The sequence below is a fragment of the Rhopilema esculentum genome, unplaced genomic scaffold, assembly GCF_057945365.1.
Source record: "Rhopilema esculentum isolate cy_ngs unplaced genomic scaffold, ASM5794536v1 HiC_scaffold_36, whole genome shotgun sequence".
NCBI classification, from domain to species: Eukaryota; Metazoa; Cnidaria; class Scyphozoa; order Rhizostomeae; family Rhizostomatidae; genus Rhopilema; species Rhopilema esculentum.
In genome coordinates this window covers 1381284-1407700 of record NW_028300847.1, presented here as the reverse complement: position 1 = coordinate 1407700, position 26417 = coordinate 1381284, and the positions used below count along the sequence as shown (strand labels likewise).

Sequence of the window (26417 nt, the reverse complement as noted above, 5' to 3'; positions counted from 1 at the left end):
TACCTTTTTCAACATCCTCCTTTTCTCATAATAAAAAAATTGAAGGAACCCAATCACCAACAACATTTTACAAGATTGAGCTGCCCTTCGCTCGTCACTTTTTGACCTGATGGGATGTGCCGTGGAACAGTGAATATTCGCTTGTGGGAACAGGGCAGGGTATCCTGAACTGCATCAAATCTCTGGGCCAGGATATCAGAGTAAGGAAATGTTTAGGACAGGCTACGTAGACGTAGAAGATAGAAATTCTTGCAAATATCTGCTCCCACAAACGACGTGCGTTAGACATTCTTTTTCAGCTCAGGTATTTTTTGGCATTACTATAATATTTTTGCATATTTTTTGGGACAGTGTCAGGGTGCCAAAACGTTTGCCTCGCACCCCTGTCACTTTCCCGGTCAAGTGCCTCTCCCATTCTACTCTTTTAGATTTGATTTAAATCTTATTAAATGTTAATTAATAATGAAGAAAATTAACAACACTGTTGACATTGGTAGGACAGTCTGCGTTTTTCTCCAAGGTATGTGGGATCTATGTTGCGGCTTTCAAAGAAATTATCGATTGCCCTGATTTGCTAGTCCCTTTATATAATGCAATTTTAACAAAGCCACTACTTTGTCACGCTATCTGCTTGGATCGAAATGTGAAACATATCGTTGAAATGGAAAACGGAAATCAAGGTAAAGGTATGGAAAATGCAGAAAACAGGCCGAGCAGTGTAGTCGTTCTTGATGCAGGAGGACAGTCTTGCATGGTTTGTGGCTTTAGTAAATATCTAGAGGCAATATACAAATTAGTAAGTATCAACAAAACATGTAAAACGTACGTATCAACTCGTAAATGTACTCACGTGTTTTTCAAAGACTGCTCGTACAAAGAACAAGTTTATAATTCACGTTTAAAAGATTTAATTCTTTCCTTGTAGGTATTTTGGCTTGCTTGTTAAAGAATTGAATTAAATAGGCCGACGATTTATGTAGGCCAATCCCCAGCAAACGTCCTTCGATAGTTAATTTCGAGAGCTTATCAAATCTTGAGAACTTACACTCTTTCTTTTCATAAGAGCCGGTAATTGTGATTGTTCTTAATTTGTTCTTAAATTAAGAGGGTGTAAGCAGTGCTATTGCTAGCTTTTTCGCTCTAAGGAGGTGTTCAGGCCTAATTTGCCAACAAAGTGAGTGAGACAGTCTTAATTTGCTGACAAATTTGAATATTCACTGAAAAAGCAACCACACATCGCTAAAAATCCTCGATTTTGAGAAAAAATGTTGTTCAAAATTGCAATTTGCAGAAGCTCAGCCTAAGCTTGTTTTTAATTTGTTCTTAATTTTTGACCAGTTTTGAGGCTCCTGTTCTTCTAAAATTGTTCTTATAAAAAAAAGTGTATTTCATATTTACACTGCACAGACACAGTTTTTTTACTGGCTGTTCATATTCAATCAACTTAGTTGTTAATCTTCTCTTAGGGTAAGCAAGCATTATTTAAGTCACTCGTATTTTGTAAGATTACTTTTTCGACCAAATAAGCTTTTGGTAGGGGTACCAGGTATTTTGGCGTGATTGAGTGATCGGCGTATTTTCAATGTGTGAATTCGTGAAACAAATTTTATTATGCGTGAAAGCGTGAATAGACATTCGCGCGTGACCTGTGAATTAGCATTACTCATGGCGCTGCAAGCGAATTTCAAAATGGAGTGCTTTCGTTTTGACTATGGTTTTTACAAGGAGAAAGTCTTGGTTTCCGGTACCAGGTCAGGTAAATGTCTCCATTATTCAGAGATTCCAATGCCGATGGCTCTGCCAACAAGAAATTACTATTATTAGATAGTTATTAGAAAACTTCTAGGGGGGCGTGGTCTTGAAATTAAGATTCCAATACCGTAACAGCGTGACTTGCAATTATTTCAAGCATAACTGCGTGATTCAGCATGGATACCCGGTACCCCCTTGGTACCATAAAATTTGAAAATAGCACGAATCAGCGGTAACATATCATACTAAAGTATTTTCCGTGCAACACTCTTCATAATTTTGTGGTATTAAGGCTTTTTGTGAAGTTATTTAATTCTCAAAATTAACAAAAATGTGTCTCTTGAAATTATGCTAAAGTCCGCAAAAAATTTGTATCCAGATCAGTAGCGTAACGCAGGTTAGGGAACCTCAGTTCAATAACTAGGGCAATGAAGCAAACGTTTTGAAGACTGCATTTTCAAAAGTTCTTCATCTGAAGCTTTTCATAAGTCCGGAATGAATAACAGGTTCCCTTCCCTGTTATTTTCATATGTTTTTGCATGAATTAACATATCAATTTGTATGTTATCGTCCATTAGCGTTGAGGATTACAAAGGCCAACAAAGAATGAAGAAACCTCTAAAAATTAATGCGGATAGTAAGATAGGCACAAAGCCTACCAAATCTGAATACCTGATTACAGGTCATCCAAAGAGGAGATATGAAGTTATAATCTCGAAACCACCAAATCGTAATGATTTAGAAAAAATCTACACTCTTTTTTCATAAGAACCAGTAAATTTAAGTTCAGGCTGACTGTTCTTAATTTTCTTGAAAATCTGTGGCTGGATTGTTCTTAGTTTGTTCTTAATTTAAGCAGTGCAATTGCTAGCTTTTTCGCTCTAAGGAGGTGTTCAGGCCTCATTTGCAAACAAAGTGAGTGAGACAGCCTTAATTTGCTGACAAATTTGAATATTCACCCACACATCGCTAAAAATTCTCGATTTTGAGAAAAGAACGTTGTTCAAAATTGCATTTTGCAGAAGCTCAGCCTCAGCTTGTTTTTTAATTTGTTCTTAACTTTTGACCAGTTTTGAGGCTCGTGTTCTTATAAAATTGTTCTTGTAAAAAAAAGATTTTAAATCACTTGTGGTTATGATAGATGAAGGACTAAACTGGGAACTCTAATGCAGCACAGTGAAAGGAAAGGTTATATAGCAGGAGCAGATCCAGACTATAGCAACTGTAGCTCGAGCTATAGTCCAATTCTCAGTTTTTGATTTTAGAAATACAAAGTTTCCTTGCAGTTCCTAAAAATGTGTTTATGCCCACAAGTGTTTACTATCAACATTTGAAAGCAGCGGTATAGGTTATGCTGGCAATGTGTCATCACAATGCCTCTCCAGATAAGATATAAAACACTGAGCGCAGAATGGTCTAATATTAAAACTTAGACGAATCAGAAGTTTTTTTCTTTGTTGACAGTAACCAACCAGAATTAAGCTACAGTGGATATTCCGAGCTATAATCGGTCTGGGAATTTGCTCTGGAAAAGACATCGAAGACAATGAAACCCGTACTATAATTTTTGGCGCGAGCTTTAGTGAAGCTATAGTCAGATTTGAAAATGGCCTTTTAACCAATAGAATATGAGTATCCACGGTACTTCTTCGCTCTCTGTCCCCTGTAAAGCAACAGTGGACTATAGCCACAGATCAGTGACTATAGCTCATTTTCACATCCTGGGTCCCCTGTAATGAAGCTTCAAAGGCAAGGACCTACTAGGGAATAGACAGGGACGGCGGAACGACCAAGCGGCAAGGGGGGGGGGGGCAGGCGCGAGTAAAAGGGCTTTTGAAAGATAAGTCTCAGCTTCTACAAATTCATACGTAACTGCAATTTTATTTCGATCTTCTGTAGGTATCTTCAATATTGGCTAACTTTCGGCATAAGGAATTATTTCACATGTTTTGAGAAGTTCAGAATTTTATATGAATCTCTCTGATTATTACAATTGGCCAGTTTCAAGGCAACTTTATTAAAAACAACCCTTGCACCTTCTGCCAAAGGGAAACAGGGGCGGTTGTACCCCCACACCCCTTTCTCTGGCGTCCCTTGAAATAGAAAAAGGATGTTCGAAGGAATATTTATTAATACGAAGCAACAATAAACACACATGGTTATATCATTTGCCCATAAAGTGGGCGTGTCCCACAAGCAAGGAGGGCGTGGTCCCGATCCCAAAAGATTTGAGCTATAGTCACCAAAAATCCTGGATCCGCCTCTGTATAGCAGAGAATTTAAGATCTAAAAAATGAGACAACATCATTATTCTTATACTATATCTTAAATTCATGTTATTTCAAGTTACTGTATTTTAGTAGGATTGAGGTTTATCTGACACTCTCATAAGAGAAAGAAAGTCTATTCAGTTATATCGATACGTTTCAGGAAATTCCTGTAAAGTTTCCATTAGATGTGCGGCAAAAACCACATAGAAAAATTTCTGCCAAAATTTGTTGAAGAGTTTAAGACTAGTTTCTTACTGACTGCCTGAAAAATCTTTCTCGTTTACATATATTGTTTAAGTTATTCATGATTTTATTAATTTATTACGATACCATATGGTGCAAAAGGCTTTCTCTACGCTACACGATACCTACCCTGGTTACCAAATTCACTTTTATCTTATATAGAAAAATAGAACCTTTGTAATCCTCCTCGCTTCTATATCTACAAAAGAACAGAAAGAACGTCTATGGCCTTTTCATTCCAAATCATTTGCTTTTTACCTGATTAGTATTCCTATTGATTGTTTCCTCGAAGTTTCAAAAATATTTTTCTTCACAAATAATAGACAAAATATTATCTTTGAAACCGCAAGCTATACATTAAGTACCAAAAAAATTACTAAAAGCTCCCAAAAGTCAGAACCTTTCGAATAAAAAGTATTTAAGAGGGAAATTACAGCATAAGATTCCCACAGAAATGAAGGAATCATTAGCTATTGCCAAATTTAAAACTCGGATAAAAACGGAAGGGAGATGAATGTAGCTGTAATTTATCTAGGTGCTTCGTAGTTCAGGTTGGATTCCTTGACTAGAAGAAGTAGAAAAGAGTATTAGCGGTGTGAACGTCAAAACAATAAACTATCTGATGCTACATAGCGCTTTTAATTTTCAATCAACTAATCGTATTCCTGTTATTACTAATTTCGGCTCATTCTTATAAAGTAGACCTAAATTAGCTTTTGTATATAGCTACATTTTAAATAAATTCCTTCGGTCGCAGTATGCCTGCGAACACGAAGATTTCAGTAGAGATGGGCGATAGACTCTTTCACAAGGTATCTGGGCACACACCGCCACAAACATTCTAGCAGTTGTAGTCACTTCCAGAGTTCATTACCAATGGAGAGAAGCATGACAAATCATCTTAATTAGATAAGTTTCTTTTTGAGATGCAACTTTTCTTCCTTTTCCCGAAGGCGATTGAAAGAAGAATACGTCAATTGAATGTCAGTAGTATTATTCTTCCTTTGGAAACATCAGCAAAGACAATTGAGGCCAAAGAGTACAAGTAAGTAATGGCAATTGATCATATACGTGCAAGCTACAGAGCAAAATGAGTCGAAGAAGGCTGAAGAGAAGTGAGCTGACGTAGGGTGAAAGGGAATGAAGAGGCTAGAGACCAGAGGTAGTTGAAGAAATTAAGAAGTCGACCGGCAGTCTGGTCCATTGCCGATGTTTGGCAATATGCCTTTTTCAGTGCAATCAAATGCTGCTTTCAAAAAGAGTCCTTTTCATTTAGAATTAATAAAAATAAGCTTCATCCGTAAGGTTGATTGACAATCCATTAAAATTCAGTGCGCCAAAAAAGGCAAACGTTATTCTATCAGCTTCTGTTCTCACTTTGACTGTATAAGATGAGAGCTTTTGCCTCATGTATCCTTGTTATGTTTAAGTCGCCCAAACTTGTTTTCTAGCGGTGGGGAGGGGGGTAAAGAATCATTTGATGACGCAACCGGCATGCTTTGCGGTATCTGTTTTTCAAGCGGGGAGAAATGGACTGTATTCGGACTATGATTTGGTAATTTCATGCAGTACGATTTTAGGCCGGTTTTGGATATATAGTCGCAAAGCATGCCGGTCGCTCAAGAGCATCTAAACACATAGGTCGGGATTCGTTTATCTGGACTTCGTCAAATATGTCCATCTTCAAAGTCGTGCTCTCTTAGCCTGTTATCGATATCCTAAATTGAACGCACAGACCCAAGGGAACAAAATAGTTCGTATAACAAAGTAAACATCTAAAAGTGCTTTCCTCGATTCACCGTCACAAGGCATCTATTTTAGCATTCATAATAATAATTTTTTTTATCAGTGCTTGACTTAAATTCATTGTCGATGAAAAATACTTATGGGAAATAATTTTTTAGAGCTGTTGTCATATCTGGTGGACCTAAAAGTATTAATGACCCTTCCTCTACACAATGTGATGCTGAAATTTTCAAAATTGGAGTTCCGGTGCTTGGAATCTGTTATGGAATGCAGGTTGGTTATTTCAGTATCATATGTACAACCAAGACCTATGCAAAGTGTTAATCAACCAAGGAAAAATGAGATAAAATTTTTCATTGATATGTGACAGTAAAACAATCTTAAAATGTTTCGAAGAAGTATCACAGTTTACGTTTAATGGACCTAAGTTATTCAAAGTTCTTCTATTTTTACCTATTTGTAAAATTTTGATCATCATCGTGCGTGAGCAAACTCTCCTTAAGCGAAAATCATTGAAAATATGTTGTGATGTGGATGAGATATGGCCATTGGAAAGAATGACGTTGGCTAAGGAATGACATAATTATGGCTAAGTTTATCAAGTGTAGAACAGATACCAGATCACGGTGAGTGGACAGAAACCTGAGCTCATCTCAGCAATTAATGATATCAGCGATTTTTGCATACTAAGAGGCAATTCATGATGCATACAGCGGGGTCAAAAGCACGCTAGGGACTGCAGGCTTCTTCTGGCTACCACTAGCGCGGGCTTGATGCCGTGGCCCCTTTAGACCCTTCCCCTAAAAACGTCACTGCATTGAGAGTTACTTTCCTTGATTATTGAATGATTGCGAGTAAATTTTTCGATATATTATCTGGCAGCGTCGCTTTTTGTTATAATCTCTTCTGCTTGTTTCATTAATTTCTCCATAATAACTATTGCTCTGCTTTCCAGGCCATGAATGTCTTACTTGGTGGTAAAGTTGCTGAAGGAAAAGTAAGGGAAGATGGACAATTTAAAATCAAGGTTAACAGTAGTTCTGACTTGTTCAGGTGAATCTATACTGTGAATCTCAACTTTCTATGATATGGCGTTCTCTTTTAATGGTCAATGGTACAATTAGGGGTCTCGACCAAAGAACCTCAATCTAAATATAGAAATTTGGGGCAAGATATGATTTGGGTCTATATCACATTTTTGTCAGCGTATCAAACTGCATTTGTATTGTGATTCTCAACTTTTTATGATCTGGCGTTCTCTATTTGTGGTCAATGGTACAGTTAGTAGTCTAGACCATAGTTCCCCAGTCTAAAAATATAAATTAGGGCAAGAGTATGATTTGGCTCTATATCACATCTTTTTCAGCGTATCAAACTTGTATTTTTCTAAACTTTTGGTGCTTGTATCACAATTTGCACAATCCTGCTGTATTTCTGCATTAATCTTCTGTACTAAAAACAAGTACCGAAAAAATGAATTTTCAGGCAAGCCCAGTTTATCATAGGCTATTTTTGTAGTATTTATTTGCAGAAAGTGGAGTAACCAGGGTTGGATGATTGGAGGGGTAAAGAAACTTTTTGCAGACTAGACCCTTCAGAATTTGGGAAACGCCCCATTTTGTAAATGCGTTTTTAAAAGCTATGCCTTTTTTACGTGGCAATGGTTTGCTAATCAGACACAATAACCCTCATATCTACCTTTTTGTGGCTGACCCCATTCTACAACTGTCCATCGTCTTCACATTTCCCCTAATCGTTATATTCTGAATTGTATAAGGCGAGGAAGCTCCATGTGTAAAAACTGATTTTCAAAAGTTGTAAGTAAAAAACTGAAAAAAGTTAAGTGTTCAAAAGTTTCGAAATAAGTCTGCTTTCCTTAGAGTAAAATTTGCAACATTCCCGACAAGCATTTCAGAGTCTAGCTTTTTATAGGATTGAAGCGTTTGAGCATTTTAGTTTCTATTTTATCGGGAATGTCTAAAGAACATGAAAGACGTTTCTTTATAAACACTAAAACGAGAGGAAATTGTAAAAATACTGTAGAGGTATAGACGAAGGTCCCAACATTTTTGTGACCACATCATTTATATAAGTTTAGAATACATTTCAGAATATTTTTTATAGTCGTTTGCTTGCAGTCTTCTAAAACATTTTAATTTTGTCTGAAATTTTAACTCCCCCCCCCCCCCTGAGGTACTAACATTATTGCAGATTTGCTCTTTTCTAAGAAGCTAACTTTCTGAGCATTGGGAAGGTGGCGGCCATTACGCTACTGTTTGCATACATGCTTTGAGTTTTGTCTGTAAGGGAAACAGGATGATATGTGATGGTGAGCTGATAATTTTTTATAATACATCTTATTTCAAGTGGACTGCAAGAACGACAAGAAGTATTATTGACGCATTATGAAGAGGCAAGCGACATAGCTCCTGATTTTAAAGTAACTGCAACAAGTGGTGATATTATTGCTGGTATGATAACAGCTTTCCCTTTTCTCTTATGAATCAGTGCTGATATCTCTCTCTGGTCATAGTGCTGGAGACATTATAATTATTCTCTTGTGCCAAATACGTGGTCTTAACTTATGAAGAGCACTTCCTAGTGCGATGGCTCAACTAAAGAAGACAGCAAAGTTTAGCTTGCATCAGCTCATGTGATATTACACACATCATTCTGTACATATTTAAAGGATTGAACTTATTTAAACTTCTTTACAAATACTGCTACGTTGTCGCGCTGCGATGAGCCATTGATAGAAATATAGTCTGAATTTTGACATTGCAAGTAATGTCACGTATGAACTTTGGTACAACAATGATAAAAAATCTTCTGCAAGATTGATTTTGCTTGATGATCATATATTGGCTTTCGTTGCCATGTGTATGCAAGGAGTTAATGAGAACACCCTTATCTTATCTTGTTAGCTATTGAGAATCAATCGAAGAAATTATATGGCGTCCAGTTTCACCCTGAAGCAGACCTAACTGAAAATGGAGAGTCAATAATGCGAAACTTCTTATTCAGAGTAAGTAGATTGTAGCAACATTACGAGCTTAATCCTATTGAAGCTTCATGATTATTGTACCAGAATGTAATGTGATTGTCCAAAAGTATTTCATTGAGAGGACTTTCACTTACCGAAATCGAAAATAACATTATTAAGGTTGGTTCCTATACAACCCCTCAGTAGAAGAAAAAAGAATGGCCCAATTATTTATCTTTGGATGTGTCCAAGTATAGATGAACAACTGATTCATATATCATTCTATCCAATGCATTAAAAGCTAATCTTGAATAAAAGAACATATTACGCAGCATAACCATGGCCTATGAACTTTTATTTTTTTGCATCTGTCTCTTAACGCTAGATAGCAGGCTGCCATGAAGATTTTAAATTTACTAGCACAGAAGACACATGCATGGAGGAGATCAAGAGAGAAGTTGGACCAGTGAACAAAGTTCTTGTGAGTCGTACATCCCCATTTGATGTATTACATGTCAACTGCGCTTAAAATGGCATCGTTATAGCACTAAACTATTTGAATAAAGAGCCCTGTGCTATCACTATTTCTTTTAGTTAAAATATCAAGACTGAAGTGGTGTGTGTCAAAATATGTAAAATTTATATAGCTTTGTCTTATCAAGTTTTATCCCCCCCCCCCCCCCCCCTCATGAAAAAAATGTTGGTATTTCTGTGAATATGAATGTGAATACCCAGGACAATTAGGAATTATGCTTTCTCGTATGACGTGTATGACACACTCCTAAACAATGAAAATTGTTCTGTGGAGCGGAAGTGAAGTATGAAGTGTGAAAGAAACCAACAGCTTGGTAGTTAATGAAAAAATGTATAAACGTATAAATATATATATCTATATGTATAAATATATAACGAACAAATATTACACCGGGTATAATGCTGATTCCAACGAAACTAGAAATAAATCAATGTAAGGAATTATACTAGAAATTATTTTTATCCAAGGCTTTGGTAAGTGGCGGTGTGGATTCAACTGTTTGTGCAGCATTGCTTCACAAGGCAATTGGAGCTGATCGTGTTGTTGCTGTTCACATTGACAATGGATTTCTTAGAAAAAACGAAAGCACACAAGTCGTGGAGTCGCTTCCCAAAATAGGACTAAAAATGAAAGGTAACTGCTTTAGTTTCTCAAAGATAAATTAGTCAGCCTAACAGAAAGAAACAAATAAGGTTTACTTTAAATAATAAGAATCCAGATGTTGTCTCATGTTTGTTAGAATATTCGCCCTTCTAATTGCAGTTGTTTTTCCTTTAAGTTAAGCCTATTTCTTGTTTTCCTAAAACATAGAATAATTGCGTTATTGATGCGACTTTTTTTGCTTTCAAAGTTGTAAATGCACAGCATACGTTCTATAATGGATCAACAGAAATAACTCTCAAACGCAATGATATAAACATTCGCCAAAATACTGGGCCACTTCACAGCGTTTCAAATCCGGAAGAGAAACGAAAAATCATTGGGGACATGTTCGTTAAGGTTGGTTTATAAAACTTTAAGTTTATACAACCATGTCTTTGCATTTAACCGACACGCTGTTCCCACCTTTTAGCAAGTGTGTTCATCTTTCCGTCACATGAATCTTGTTTCTATGTCATCTAGTTTCTTTAAAAGGCATCCAACGAGTTTATGTAGAATGGAAACATGTATCTTGAAAAAAAACGGTAGATAATAAACGGTAAACGGTAGATAATTGCTATGCTTAATATGATTTTCGAGTCTTTTGATTAACACTTGTAACATGTTTACATTTTTAAGATGTAGCTGATCAAACAAAGTATATAGCTAGAATGGATTTGTGTTAGAAAAAGACGAGAAAGCATCTGAATGCATAAAGTTCTAAATATCCCGGCAATAGCTCTAATTTAAGCCCCAACTGGGCCTGATGCTGCAGCACAATAGGGCTTATTATTGAGTCTAATTAGCTTAAGGAAAGCTCTCATAGGCTGATAACCACCTAGCTGCGTTTTTATCACATGGCTTAATTTTTCACACAGGTTGTGAATGCGACAATCAGAGATCTTAATTTGGATCCAAAAAGCACAATGGTCGCTCTTGGTAAATTTAATAAATCTTTGACATATTTGCATCCATTTATTGAAAGGCTGCGAAAAATGAAACATACAATGCATTGATTGCAGGCCCTAACCAACAAGGAACTCTAATTATTGCGCACCCGATTACTTCCAGATAATCTCAGCAATGCGATTTCGGAAAGCTTAAATGTAAACTATAATCCCGGACGGAATTTTTGAGACAAAATGCGGTTTTTTTCAATTTTCTACTTTCATTACCCCTGTTAATTCGAATCCCCCCTTTTCCCCCGAATCAATGCTGGATGTGTTGTTCTATCACATCTTCTTCCAAATCATGCATTCAGAATTGAATTGGGGAAGGGGGAAGGGGAGTTGTTTTTCAAAGAGAAGAAAAATTATTAACTTTGCTTGAAATTTTCAACTATTTTTGTCTGGAAGTATAGATGTGCATTCTGATATCCTTACTCCACATTCTACGTGCAGTAAGCACATGCTAGCTAGATGTCTTATTGTTTTCTTTTAAAGCTAAAATATGTAATCTCTAGACCTCTAACAAATATGTAAACATTTGAATTACCTAAGATGAAGAGGCAGGCTTGCAATTTCATGCTGAGTTGTGAGAGAACAACTTGCGGATAGATAAACGAGCTGAAATGTATATGGAAAGCTTGGGAAAGAAACCGTTGTTATTTATTGGTTTTAGAGATTGAGATTAGGCGGCAGAGAACAGGTTTTTAAAGTTTACTTCTGTTTAAAATCCTGAAGCTGTTTATATTGCTCAATTGTTTAGGGACTACTCGTTTGAATCTTATCGAAAGTGGTTCAGCTCTAATCAGCAGAAGGGCTAGCAAAATAAAGACACATCACAATGACTCTGAGATGTTTCAAGAGCTGCGTCATCAGGTATATCCTGAAATATTATGCAAATTGATCACTTATAAGTATTAGATTTTGCATTTTGGATAATCATTTTAGATTTCTGTTTTCATTGATGTACTTAAGTATGGAAGCTTTTATAGATTTTACCCAATTCAGTTTGCTGATGTTATCCCTCTCCTTCCATAACAAGCAAGATACTGAAATGCTTGCATTGATCTTTATTTGTCTCTTGTCAGCTTAACAGGACCTTAATTTTATTTTGAAGTTTTGTAGCTGTTGCTAAGTAAATTTTTTGGTTAAGCGAGGTTGATTTAAAACGCAGAAAACGTTATCAAGGATGTATTTCTGGTATGGGGCTATTGCAGATTCACGAATAGCACCAACAAAACTCTGTCGCTGTTGTGCTGGGGAAAGAAAGGAAATTTTTGACAATTTCATAAAGTTTAGGGACAACTTGTCTTGGCAAACTCGGTAAATCTGCAGTAAAATGGTTTAAAGGAGCCGCACCTTGAATCTCAAATTTGGGGTCAATAGGCATAAATAGTTTGAATTTAAAATTGTGTGAAAATAATAATGATTTGACTTATCTCATTTTGTACAGGGGCGTGTTTTAGAGCCTTTGAAACACCTTCAAAAGGATGACGTTTGTAAACTTGGCAAGAAATTAGGACTACCTTCAGATATCGTCCAGCGACATCCTTTTCCTGGTAAGGTCCATTTTTTAACAATCATTTGTATATGTTTCTAGCATTAAGTATTAACACAATGAATCTATGTGTTAAACTTGTGTACGGGGAAATTGAAATGCTCACACAATGTCACCATTTTTTGAGACTACTTGCTTTGGAATATTCTTCGTATCAGGCTGCACTTTAAACAAATTTAAATAAGTAAGAAAACAAGTAAATAAATAAACAAATTCGAGTTTCATCGATAGCTACTAGCTAAAGTCTACCACTGTTACCTTGCTAATCGGCTATGCTATTTCCAGGCTTTTTTGACTGCAACTTAAGGAGAAACGTGCATGTTTTGTTTTTGCAGGCCCTGGATTGGCAATTCGTGTTTTGTGTGCAAATGGACCATTCATGGACGATGATTTTGAAGATACTAACACCAAACTCGGATTGATCGTAAATTACTGCATTGCAGTCAGCAAAGTATTGTACATTTTTCACTCTTAATTCGCTTTACATTAAAATAACATAATGCAGCCAGGATGACAAACAAAAATTGCTCATGATAAAAATTATCTGTTTGGCCGTTATTGACATTTTCAAACAAATTTATTTGGTTGCATTTTCTTTTTTCAACCTTGTTCTATCTTTGTTCTTGAACAAGACTGAACAGACTTACATATACGAGGATGAGACTGATTCTTGTCTCAGTATTATCTTAACAGTTTTGATGAACTGCGTTTTTCAAGACTTCTTATTTTATGTTTAATATATAATAAAATTAGATTCAGATTTCACTGTTTTGCATCTATTTTCTGCTGCAACGGAACACCTATACATTTGATAAAAGAAAAAAGGCTTTGAGACATGTTATTTAAATACGAAGGAACATAACTAGAGATTGTTCAAGCTTATTCTGCTTCGTATTTCATTTTACCCTCTTTGGACTCTCCTTCTTTTTACCACTTAATACGTGTTTTTGAGTCATATGATGTTTCAAATATTAACGAAGACTTACATTCCATTGATTGGTGCTCATTGCCACATTTACTTCCAAAGTAATTACTTTTCTATTTTAGTTGTTTACTTCATTATTCTGATTAATTTGATAAAGCGTTGCTAATTTGGAATTCCAATTTACAGCGCCATCCTTTACTGACTGAGATACAGGAACAGCTAACTGAAGAGGAGCTAAAAACGTTGAAGGAAATAAGCTCAAAGTTTTCTGTTGGGGCGACGCTGCTTCCTATTAGATCAGTTGGGATTCAGGTGAGATTGAATACCCTATGACAATTAACTAAATTGACGAAGAAAACTTTGGTTTACGTTGTAAAAAGGATTCAACAGAGGCGAAAACCGGTTAATTTTTTAAGCCCGCTTTGAAGAACCTAACAGCAATCAGTTGATTATTCTGATTATTTTAAACCTAACAGTTGATTATTCTGATTATTTTGAACTTAACAGTTGATTATTCTGTTTCGAGTTATATGTCTCCTGTCACAGCCCTTCAACCATATATTCTTGTTGACGGAGAGAAACTATGAATTGAATTCGATTGCTCTAGTGGTCCCTCTTGTTTCTTTTTTATAAATAACGGCCGGTCTCAAGCTGAAAAGAAAACTCTGACGATACTAATCGAGTAACCTTCACTCTTTGTTATTAGGGTGACTGTCGCACGTACAGTTATGTTGCTGCAATTTCAAGTGACTCTCCACCTTCATGGTCATCACTCATGGTATACGCAAAAATTATACCAAAACTTTGCTTTAACATCAACAGGCAAGTAATCATTAGGTATCTCCAGGCTGACATCGTGCACATTATGGGGTAAAAAGTAAGGCTGATAATTAAGTAAATAAGACATCAAAGACTGTACATTTATTTAGCTCGTTTCGCTTACAAATTTGATGCGAAGCATGCACAGTAAACTGTAAATTTCTGGTTATCTTCTACTCAGGGGGGGATCTAGGAAATTTCCTGACCGGTGCTCAGTTCAAGGGACCACATCTAATAGATTTTCCACCCCCTTGTTTTTACTTTGGCAATGTTAAGTAAACACGATGGGCTATATAGACAAGAAAAGTAGTGTACAAAATCAGAAAATGTTTCTTTCCATGAAAATTCAGCAAATGTTCTACGTATTTAGTAAATTCTTTGTTATGTTCTATACTCCAAAAGGTATCAGGGATATTGGGTTAAATAATTGATCAATAGCTTCAGAAAAATGTTTCTTACCACTACATATAGCTAATGTCAAGAAACTTTGGACTAAAAAATTTTATGAGAGTTAAAACACTTAGTTGTATCCAAATAATGTATTATCTTTCTATTGCAGAGTTGTTTACCTTTTCGGTTCGAGATTACTGCATCAACTACAAGAAGTTACTCCGACTTTTCTAGTACCGAACGTTGTAGACACATTGCGCAAAATAGATTATCTGGCAAATGCAACTTTGCTAGAGAATGGTTAGTACCAGGGTTAGTTTTTGGTAGCAAAAATAGAAATATATTTGCTGTGAGGAGGAAATTCGTGTCGACATTGTCATATTAGATAGGTAGGTTTGCTTAACAGAGAGTAGAAATAGGCAACTATCGGTTCCAATTCTGTATCAGCTACCTCTCCTGGGGGAAAATGCAGTCGGAGTGTGCTAAATGTAAAAATTTGTGCTTCAGAACACTTTTTTAAAATTTCTGCTACTTCTCTGTGCTCGGCATCACCAGCTTCACAAGTTCATGATGATGAAGAGCATGCTATAATAATCATATTAATTATATAAAAACACTACGACCATCATTGGTTGGTATTTTTCTGTTTTGTTCTAGATAAGATGAATTGTGTCAGTCAAATGCCAATAATTCTTGTTCCATTACACTTTGACCGCGATCCCACTATGCGGCTGCCTTCATGCCATCGATCTGTGGTAATACGGATGTTTATTACAAATGATTTCATGACAGGCATCGCAGCAACACCCGGCAAGCAGATACCTGAAGAGGTAAGTGTATTTAATTCTTGTTACCTTAATCTTGCTAGGCTAGACGATTTGAAATGGGGCTGTTATCAATTAAAAAACTGGTAGATAGTTTCTCAGGTGAAGCTTTGAAAAACATCAATTCCCAACAGATGTTTTTGATTCTTAAAATTGAAAGAAAATTGGCACTTAGCGACATGTGATTTTTAGATGCATGTGCAATTAAACCTAATCCTAACCTGTTGGAATTTGTAGATACCGCACTTTAAGCAACATGGTTATACAATATTTAGAAAGTTGTATATAGAAATTGTAGGAAATGTAATTTTTGAAATAGTGTTTGGTTCACTTTCGTAACCCTTTAAAAATACAATCATATCCATTATTTATCTTATCATTTTATATGGATACCTCATCTATCTATTAAGCTTCAAACAAAATAACGAAAAGCTTTTACCAGCTTTTACCTAGTTGATCAAAATTGCCTTATCAACTAGCCGGTGCAATGGCATTCAATCGTTGGCATATAGCTAAGTTTCACACGAGTGCTTAGCAACTCTCTTTCATCAAGTTCATTTATTGCCATGAGCATAACTGCATCAGGCTGTTATTTGCGAGTTTTGTTACGTCCAGATGTTCGTGATCCCGGTGGGTTATCTCACACTAGCCAGTGTAAGCAGCCGTAACCAAAGAAAATTTATACCCTTTTTCCTGAAATCAAGTAGTTGAAATGAGGCCAAACAAAAAAAATTAGAAACTTTATCAAGATTCCCATATAATTTACCCTTTTTTCTATTTTCTATGTCCTAGATATAAGATAAAATTAAACCCCTTTCTCAGAGATTTTAAAGACACTGGTGCCTACACTTGACAATAAGAGTGGACCCGCCGGGGTCATGATAAAAGGATACTCCAGCAAGAAGATCACTGCGGAATACTGCAAAAAATGGCAATATGGTATAGCAAAACGTGTTTGAACTTGCGATATAACTTGCTGAAACCAACCATTATTTGAATGTGACAGGATGAATCTTTGTGGTCTTGAACGCCCAAATTTATATCTTGCAGAAGGAGTTGTATATTGGTCAATTTATATCGGTGCAATTCTTATGAATATTTGGATAACTTAAGTGCGTTCCGTTCAAGAAGCCAATTAGATAGAAAAATTATTTGAATTTCTCTGTCCTAGCACTTATTCGCATAGAGATTATCACGGCTTGCAAAGACGAGAGTGACTCGACCAAAGAGACCAGACTCTGATTGCAAATTTTGTCGCGATGGTTTCCGTCATCCAGTCATAGCTAGGGCAGAAGAGTACTGGACAGACCCCTGTTTTATAAAATGCTTTTACCGCAAAATATGATTGGTAGCATCCCTATATGATGGGGCTGCACACGGAGCCTAAACATTTCGTTCAGGGGATGTGTAAGTACAATGCTTGCCAGAAGTCTTGGTACACTAACGTCAGCTTCCAAGGGCAAATTCAGTCATTTTTCTCCCCTCCTTTGAACAAATACTAGTTTGCTGCTAAACGACGTAGGGGATTAGGAAGAACGCTTTTTCTGCGACTTCTTTGATATTTTTCTAAATCACCAACATTGTTTAAGGAGGAAGAGGGTGCGGAAATAGGAGTATCCGGGAAACAAATTGAAGAATATAACAACACAACGCAAATTGCTGGGTGTTCGAAGTACTTTTAGCAATAGTTGTAGGTATCTTGAGAAATATTTCAGAAACCAACTTTCTTGCTTGCTTTTGAGCTGCCTAATGTAAGCTGGAAATGAAAGCTTTGAAGCAAAGATGAGCTCTGGAAGTTTATGGTCATAAAATTGCATCACTGGAACGTTATCAAAGCAATTTCTTGATGCCGTTATGAAAGCCATTTTGCTTGTATCCTTGGGAAAATCAACCATTCGATAGCTTTTGTTTCGGTACCTCGGTCGAAGAACATCTCTCGATCATAGGCCGATCTTAGCAACTCTAGACCATGGCTCATATCATTCGCAGCTAAATTTGGGCCTTTTACTTTGATGAACAAAGGTGTAAAAACTACACATTTACACCAGCAGCTGAATCATTGCTTTACACGAGAAAATAAGGATCCTAAAATAGAACCTTGGGGTACTCCAGCTGAAATATCTTCTTAATCAGAATTGTTTCTATTCAGAAATGCTTGTGAAATGATCATGGCTCTAATTGTTTACATTTTGATGTTCGTGTCATTAGGGTGTACTTTGCTAAATGTGAAACATTGTTTCAAATGTAGTCCCTTGACTTGCGTTGTTTCAAAAGACGGTACCATTTTGATTTTGCTTATTGCTGTATTGTTGTGATGTTTTTGAAATTTCAATGCTAACATCTATACTTGCAGCTTATTATGAAGATTGTGGATAGAGTGAAATCTGTTCCTGGTATATCAAGAGTTATGTATGATTTGACTTCGAAGCCTCCTGGTACAACTGAATGGGAATAATCCATTTCCAAATTGTAAGTCTTACCTAAAGATTGTTTTGGTATCTGATCATTTGCCTTAACATATTCGTTATTTCCCTAATTTTTCAAGTAATTGGTTGTTGTGATGCAAAACCGAACTTCAATTTTGCACCTAAAACTTAAAGCCAAACTTTATGGATCCGCTAGCTTTTTGGCGCTGTGAAGGGAGGCTATAGCTCATTTTTTTTGTAGATCCTTCTTTCAAAACATAATTTATAAATTTTAGGTTTCTTAATAGTCCTAACGTCGTCCTGAATAAATAGTGTTTTCTGAATTGTTTTTATATTTCGTTCTACGTTTATAATCATTTTACATCTGACTTGTATGTAAAAGATTGAAATAGAGTACTGCAAGCAAATGTAAAAGAAATAATGACATTTGTAACATAAAACGACGTTTAGTTGTTCATTAGTACTTGCTGCCTGTATTTTGGCTTATATGAGCCGCATTTTGTATTTGCCATATTTCAGTTTGTATATTTGAGTTAAGAACATTCTTTCTATTCATGTACAGCTCAAAGAATACAGAAAAAAGCAAAAGATTTGAAGATGTTCAAATTGCATTTATACAACCATACTACTTACTATTCTTCAAGAAAAGTTAACACAGCACTGTCTATAAAGTATTGAGCTGTATAAAGCAGACCAATTAACAGTAATGGTAATATCTAAGGTGTGCTTAAAGCGCTTGCATAATTGTCATATTTTTGAATGACTTTGAATGGATTGATAATTAGTGCTTACATGTTTTTTTGTCTAATTCCTATCTGGGTATGATTATAAGAGTGCAAAATATACTTGGCCGAATTCACAGCTTTCACTAGACTTTTAGATGAATGGTTTGGGGAAAGTGTTCATCTCAATTTTTTAAAAACATAATAAATTTGTAGCAAGGAACCTTAAGTTGACTTTAATACAGAGTTCAGGTTTTGTGTATAAAGTGCACGGGAAGTCAGCTTTCGTAATCAGATAAGGACTGAAAAGATAAAGTCTTGAGAAATAATTGGCGCACTTGCATGCGAGGCCCCTTAAACGCTATGCCCTCGTGTCGAACAGTAATAAGGGCAGATCAGTGTGCAAGAGCCAAGACTCTTCTGTAAGCTGATCAACAATCATTCAAAACCAGTGAACCTGTGCTGTGCTGATGGGAAACTTAGGGGCACAATTATAAGTAAAGAACCATAGGGGCTATTGTAAAGAAATTATCAAAAGCAAAAAGCGAAAAACAGTTTAGCTTCAAAAACCTTGAGCTTAAGCTGGTGGGTATGCATTCAAAAACGATGTCAAAGAAGAGGGTCATTCTCAAAATTAACTTTCATTAGGAGGGGGCTTGATTGGTACACAGAATTAATTATATGAATAGAGCTAAAAGAACAGTGATTCTTAGCAAAATTTAAATCTTTCATTGACCATATGTCACCCAATCTTAGACATGTTTGTCTGATTTTGCAAGCTTGGAAGTATTTCATGGTGTTCTTTTGTGTTATCTGGTTGAAATTTAAAAATTTAAAAAATAGTTTCTTGTGACGTCACACAAATGGCAATGTTTCATCTCGAGGCTTTATCAATATGGTCTATTGCATTTTCTTTCGGTGACCGGCCTACTTTTTCTAGAAAAATCTTTTGCTGACTTCATACCTACTTGCTGATTATTCAAAACTTATTTAAAAACTGATGCGAAAAATTTTATGCTATCAGAGCTAAATCCACCAATATCAAAAGGAGTAAAGAATATTATCGCAGGTAATAATGTTTTATCACTTTTGAAAACCCGATGGTTGCAAATTGCATGTATTTCACTCTACGAGTTTGTACATTGTTATGGTTCAAATGCATTGAAAATTTGCGGCTATATTAGACTTACATCCAGTAGCCAAGTAGTTAGCTAATTTCACGTCATCAAATAAAACAACAATTGAAGTAATTGGAAAACAAAACAGCCGATCGTACAACCTTTTCAAGTCTTTCTACACAGATCGCGCACATGTGTAGAAATTTACCCTAAGAACATCCAATTAAGGGACAGTAGTTGATTGCTGACAATCTTAATACATTTTAAAGCAGCTTAACATTTCTGCTGTTGTCAAGTGTAACAGCTCTTAAACATGTTCTAATTAATTTGGCCGTAAGGTCCAGATATCTGTTTTCGCAGCCCCAGATTTAAATTTGCAATTTCATGAGTCAATGGAGGTCTTTTATGATATTTTGTTATCTTGAATCTCCCTTCAAACGTGTCAACAGTTCCCCTAACAAAGTATCTCCCTTATTAGGATTGTTTTTCTAAAGAAATAAACTCCAATAAGAATTACAATAGAAACAAGAGAAAACAGCAGCCCTCACCCATCTTGAAACATATACTTGACAGCTCTGCTGTGGGAACTATAGTTTCAACTTAGTGCATTTTCTAATAGATCAGTGAACTGAACTTAATAGTCTGACTTACATGGTAAAGGGTAAAAAATATGATTCATGCCCTGTTGCACTAAATTTTTGGAACTTTGTAGAATTGCTGCTGTTTATTGGCTCCATTCTTCAAAATCTCTGTCTTGTAGCTCCTATGGTAAACCATCTAATATTTGACATTAAGTGTTCCATATTAAAATTTAATGAGCAAATCTAAATTTACTGCTAGCTTTTTCTATTGTCTTTTTGGATGTCTTTTTGGATGTCTTTTTGGATGTCTTTTTGATTGTCTTTTTGGATGTCTTTTTGGATGTCTTTTTGGATATTTAGATGTCTTGCTGTACATTTATTGTCATTTGCTAAACACATCTTTTCTTTCTATAGGGTATCAAAAGAATATGCAGCTTACAGTAACATGTGATGATGAAATTTATACTATAAATGCTAGTGATGAGTTAGAATTTGAGAATTTCAAGGCTCTGCTTGAATTTGAAAGTGGTGTTGCAACATCAGCTATGAAATTATATAAAGATGGTAAATTACTACATGGAGACAAGCAAAGTATTGCATCTTTAGGCATGAAAAATGGTGATGTATTATTACTAATGAGAAATCAACCTATTCTACCAGCACAACCAATATCCCAGCAACTGGCAAATCAACCTTCACCTCAGCAATCTGGTATGGAATCATCATATATTTATATAGTTTAATTGTTAATACATGTAACAATGTTTTGGGTATCAAAGTTTTGAAGCCCGATATTTTAGATTGTTCAATCTGCAGCTTAATATTTGGAGTCAGCAGCCCTAGTGTATAGAGAAGTAGGATTCCCCTTCCCAAGGAGTAGCAGTGAGGGGGGGAGGTATGGGATTTCTATCCTCTCACTTTTGTCAAAACATGGTCCACATGTTTTTTCTAGAAATTTATTGTAGTGTGCTAGATAGGGGTTGATTATATATTCGTCTTAGAAAAATTCACCTGATACAAAGCACTGAAGTGAGGCAAAAGGCGTGTAGTCTCACTGGCCACAACCACTAACCTCCCACTCTGCAGTAGCTGGAGCCACCACTGTCCCCACCCCTTCATGGGACTTGGAACCATTCTCTCTTAATAGCATAAAACACTTTGTAACACACCCATTACAAAATGTTCATGACTATTTTTATATGTTTTTAAGAGAATTGTGACTTATGTCAATTTTTAGAGTTTTCCTTATATCACATTTCACGTATGCGTGTTGGTTTCAGTAACTAACACCTTAAGTTCTGGACAGGCACCCTTTTTACTTTCATGATGTTTTGGACCCAGGAAGGGTGGGTTTAGCCACAAAAGGGGTCAGCAACATTGAAAATAGGTTTCAGTATAAAACTATCACTGCATGGCAACATAGAACGGCGACCCTATTGCTTCACCAGATATTCTCCAAGGATTAGATATTTGCTCCAAGTCTTCTGCATTTTGAACGAGAATATTAAGAGAATTTCCCAAGCTGTACTTTTGATTTCAGCTTGTCCTGTGCTACTGGTTGAGCCATTTTTGTCTCTGTTTCTATGACCTGCATATCTGTCATACTACAATTAATATGGAAACCTCCCTGTAAAGCTGTTCAGAAGTGATAAAGTTCAATGCTGTTTATAAAGTTCAATGTTGGTTTGCCATCTGGTATTGCGTCTTGCTAGCTACTTGACAGAATCAGGTTCAAAACTACTAAAAAACATGCAGTAGCACCTCTATAAACTATTGAGCTCTATTTTGATGAATTTCAACTGCCATGAAAGCTGAGGTTTTAAATATAAGTGCTTCTGGAGATTTAATTCTTCACAAAATATTCAATGTATTATCACAAATATTTACAGGCAGTTTTCATTTTTGAAAGACTTTTTCAATTTTCAATTTTCAAGGGCAAGAAACAAGGGCCAGTAAGAATTGGCCTGCTTGTTTTAGGTTTTCTGTCCCTGCCTTAAATTATTATTCAGGATTATGTACAGTGAACAGTTTTCTGATGATCGAATTAAGCATTAAACTTGGGTTTGCAACTTAGAACCCTCTCTGTTCTATATACCAAAGCATGCACAGCCCTGTTTTTATGGCAACAAGCACTTTTTGTGAAAACTGTAAACCAATGACTCTCTTTATATATAACGAAAATATGTTTTATCTAATAATTTTATAGCAAAGGAAATTAGAAGATTTTACATTGTAATCCATTCTAGGAAGTACTACAGGACTGCCAACAATCAACTGGGGAGCAATAAGACTACCTTCAAGTAATGCCAAACCAACTGCAAGGCCATCGTCAGCTCAAAGTAAAACTCAGCAGGGCAGCCAACGATCATCTGAAGACCCAGCTAGTATCAGGGAATTGTTTCTTTCAAATCCACATCAATTAGCTCTTTTGAAAGAAAGAAATCCACGTCTTGCAGATGCATTACTTAGTGGCAACCTAGAAGAGTTTGAAAAAGTTCTTCAACAGCAGCGAAAAGAGCACATGGAACGTATAGCTGGCCGAGTCAAAATGCTTTCAGGTGATCCTTTTGACCCTGAGATTCAACGTCAGATATCTGAAGAAATTAGAATGGAAAATATTAACTCAAATATGGAGACTGCTATGGAATATCAGCCGGAATCGTTCGGGCAGGTTTTTATGTTGTACATAAATTGCTCTGTGAATGGCCATCCCGTTAAAGCGTTTGTGGATTCAGGTGCACAAATGACAATAATGAGTTCAAAATGTGCTGATAGATGTGGTGTCAGGAGGTTGATTGATCACCGTTGGGCTGGTACAGCCATTGGTGTTGGAACACAGAAGATACTTGGCCGTATTCACATGTGCCAGATGCAGATCGAGAAGGACTTTTTACCTACGTCATTTTCTGTGTTAGAAGATCAGCAAATGGATATTTTGCTTGGTTTGGATATGTTAAAAAGACACCAGGTTTGTCTTTCAACTTTTACATTTAGTAATGAGCCGCCCTTGTCAAGATAAACCATCTTGAAAGATTTGCAGCATGACTTTAGCTTTTTGCTTGACACTCTTATAGAACATCTGAGGCAGTTTATAGAACATCAGATTAAGGGTCGAAGAGTTCAAGGAGAAAATATATACCTAGCTGTGGATCGAAATAGGCCAACCTAAAAAACGTGAGTACATGACTGGTACATTTACCCCAGTATCGCGCACTTATAGAAAAATTACAACTGGAGTCCAAGAGAGAAAATGAACTTCCTCTGTCTACAAAATTGTGGATTTTTCCTTTTTTTATGTAGATCGATTCTAAAACTGCTTGATGAAAAGACGACCGGACTCTCTCTGCCAATTATCTTAAAATTTCGTAATAATAGAGTTTTGCACAATTTAGATTGTCTCAAAGATATCTAAAAGAAATTTAAATTTTTTTTGAAAGATGCCGATAACTTCTATCTGAATTGAAACCTTTATCAAGTATTGATACTTAGCTAGATGCACTTTGTCCCGTCGGTAAGCTGTTCAGGTTTAACAAAAGGTTCTGGAGCGCGTTTTGCACTGAGAAGATGTTGAGAATTGGTCTTTCTTTGCCGCCTAGATACGTAAAAATATGTCTATAGTATAGTCCAACGAATGGGAATTCAAACGCGCTGGAAAATAGTGCCTTTAAGGTGGCAAATATGTTTAGAGGTTTCTGAGGGCTCCTGGGCACTGATTGGTCAGTTAAATCAGCCAGTCATAACTTTTTTGCTATTTTTAGGTTTTTTTATTCACACCTATGTGTAGTTGGTTCCTTTTTATACAAGTCATTGAAACTGTAACAAACACAATATCCCAAAAGACACAGGGTCACCGAGTTCTGGCTATCAACATCTAGCCGAATCAGACAGGCCGCCTTTGAAAGGAAAGATAAATTGCTGCTCCTGTTGAGATTCCATTTATCCCTAATTAAATCGGTCCGTGTCTTTGATGCAGGAAATAGGAGACTCCATTATAATGATATTTTCTGTCACGACTCAAAGGGAATTAGAAGAAGATTGCACTATTTTAATTTTTTTTGTAGAAAAGACCTTGTGACAAAATTTGATGCTTATTTAAGAAATTTCTTGGATTTTTTATTGCAAAAGATAATTTTGTAATTTCCAAAACCATTCGATAAAGCTGGTGTTTCTCGGCATGTCTTAAATGTATTTTCGAAAACGAGGCCTTGCAAGTCACCAACTTGACCTTCTCAGTTGTCATAGTACTTTAAAGCACAATAGAGTTTATAAGTAAACATTTAAGTTCATCCGCCTGAGCTTATTTTGGCAGTGCTTTCACAATAAAGTTTAATTTGCAACAATCTGCTCGAGTGTATCAATATTAGTTTGTAGATAAGCTGTATACCTTTGATGAACAAACTCAGAGGTTTCTGAAGACCAAAGAAATATCTTATAAGTGTATGTTCTAGAATCTAGCACTATGCCTGATGATTGTTGTTGACCAGGTGCCCCCTTTTTAGTGCTGCATCGATTTGAAGCGCAACATCCTTCATATCGGTACCACTGGAACTGAAACACCCTTCCTTGCTGAAGCGGATTTGCCAGCCACTGCACGATTGAATCAACATGACAGCTTGCCTGGGGAAAAACAGCCAGATCAACCAATGCAGGAAGAAGAGGACCGAATGCTGGCTGAAGCTATAGCAAGATCTGCAGAGGAAGCTGGAAAAGATAAATCTTAAGATTAGCTAGTCAAGTACTTGGCAGTGTTATATTTTTACCAGTATTGTCTGTTAAATTCATATTGAAAGTGCTCCATGTTATTTGAAATGATGCAGTTAATTTGGTTTTTGTATCCCATAGTAACAGTACCACTTTCAATCTATTGTAAAATTTGAAGACAGTTTGTACTTAAAAGTTTTCCAACGAAATGACTGTGTTTGCTTTGAGAAACGTTCTCTGTATCAGGCTTGTTAATCAGGCCTATTGCTTTTTGCTCATGTATTTCATGATCATGGTTAATTGAGCAGAGCTGCGGTTTTAGAGAGCTGTCTTTAGAAGTTCAATGATCCAACTCTACCCCTAATAACTTTGAGTTCTTTTGTCAAGTCAGAAGATGATTCTTTTTCTAAATATCACTTGGTGCATGAAGTATTTCTCTTTAATGAAATTTTCAAATAAGTCGCTCAGTGTGCTGATGTTAATCAACTATCGAACTATCAATAATCAGAATTTAAACGGTCTTACAAAACCATCTGCCTGTCATTAAAATGTTCGACATCATAACAAACCACAGTGGAGAAGCCTGAACGAATTGGTGTTCTTTTTTGTCTGTTTTATGCATTCGATTAACTGTTTGAACTTCGTACAATGTTACCAGATTTAGCACAATATTATGCTTTAAGCATGATTTTGGCCAGAACTTGTCCTTTAGCATGGAATATGACATAGTTTGAAATCTAGCATCATTCTAGCATAATGTTAATTTTTATAAAGAAAGTCAGGAGGGAGTCCAATAGTTGAAGGTAGTTGAATGGTTACAATCTAAGTTGGCAATTATGATTTTCATAAATAGCTTTGTAAGTAAAGAATATGGGCCACTTTTATTTTACAAATCTAGAATTACATATACGCATAGCGTAAAAGAGGCAAGGCAAGCTTACGATTTCCTGTACAAATGTATAAATTTGGATAGGCAGATTGTAGAATAAATAACCACGTGTTTTACTGTCTTCAGAAAACTGTCTCAGTTTATATCTTCTTGTCCTGATTTGTTTCTTAGAACTTTCTCTCTTTTCTATGAATTACAAAAATTCTTTTGCCGAACATATACGAAATATGGTATATGATAAAGGGCACGTGCCCCCTGCCCTCAAGCAACAACGTCCCTAGATTTATCTTGCTTTCTTAGTCGTTTTTATCCCTTTGTGAAGTCACAGTTTAATATTCCATTTTCAAACACA

At 36.0% G+C, this 26417-nt stretch overlaps 2 protein-coding genes across 4 annotated transcripts; both read left to right on the top strand.

The window, feature by feature from the left end:
- Positions 1-102: 102 nt before the first annotated feature.
- Positions 103-19525, top strand: LOC135687997 (GMP synthase [glutamine-hydrolyzing]). 3 transcript variants are annotated; one of them, XM_065204665.2, is made up of 19 exons: positions 104-754; positions 5219-5310; positions 6170-6284; positions 6967-7064; positions 8379-8482; positions 8936-9036; positions 9380-9475; positions 9997-10162; positions 10380-10528; positions 11047-11107; positions 11876-11988; positions 12566-12671; positions 13006-13121; positions 13782-13907; positions 14302-14417; positions 14974-15104; positions 15462-15634; positions 17982-18097; positions 18617-19525. In XM_065204665.2, the coding sequence occupies exons 1-18, from the start codon at positions 662-664 to the stop codon at positions 18081-18083; spliced, it is 2058 nt and encodes a 685-aa protein (XP_065060737.2). In that variant the 5' UTR covers positions 104-661; the 3' UTR covers positions 18084-18097; positions 18617-19525. The 3 variants fall into 3 exon arrangements, with proteins under 3 accessions (XP_065060740.2, XP_065060737.2, XP_065060738.2); XM_065204666.2 differs by lacking the exon at positions 104-754 and adding an exon at positions 801-822; XM_065204668.2 differs by lacking the exons at positions 14302-14417; positions 17982-18097; positions 18617-19525 and having other exon boundaries at positions 103-754; positions 15462-15596.
- Positions 19526-19668: 143 nt separating this feature from the next.
- Positions 19669-25385, top strand: LOC135688000 (protein DDI1 homolog 2). Its single transcript, XM_065204671.2, has 4 exons — positions 19669-19845; positions 20890-21186; positions 22722-23443; positions 24975-25385. Exons 1-4 carry the CDS (start codon positions 19791-19793, stop codon positions 25194-25196), a joined length of 1296 nt encoding a protein of 431 aa, XP_065060743.2. The 5' UTR covers positions 19669-19790; the 3' UTR covers positions 25197-25385.
- The last annotated feature ends 1032 nt before the right edge of the window (positions 25386-26417 follow it).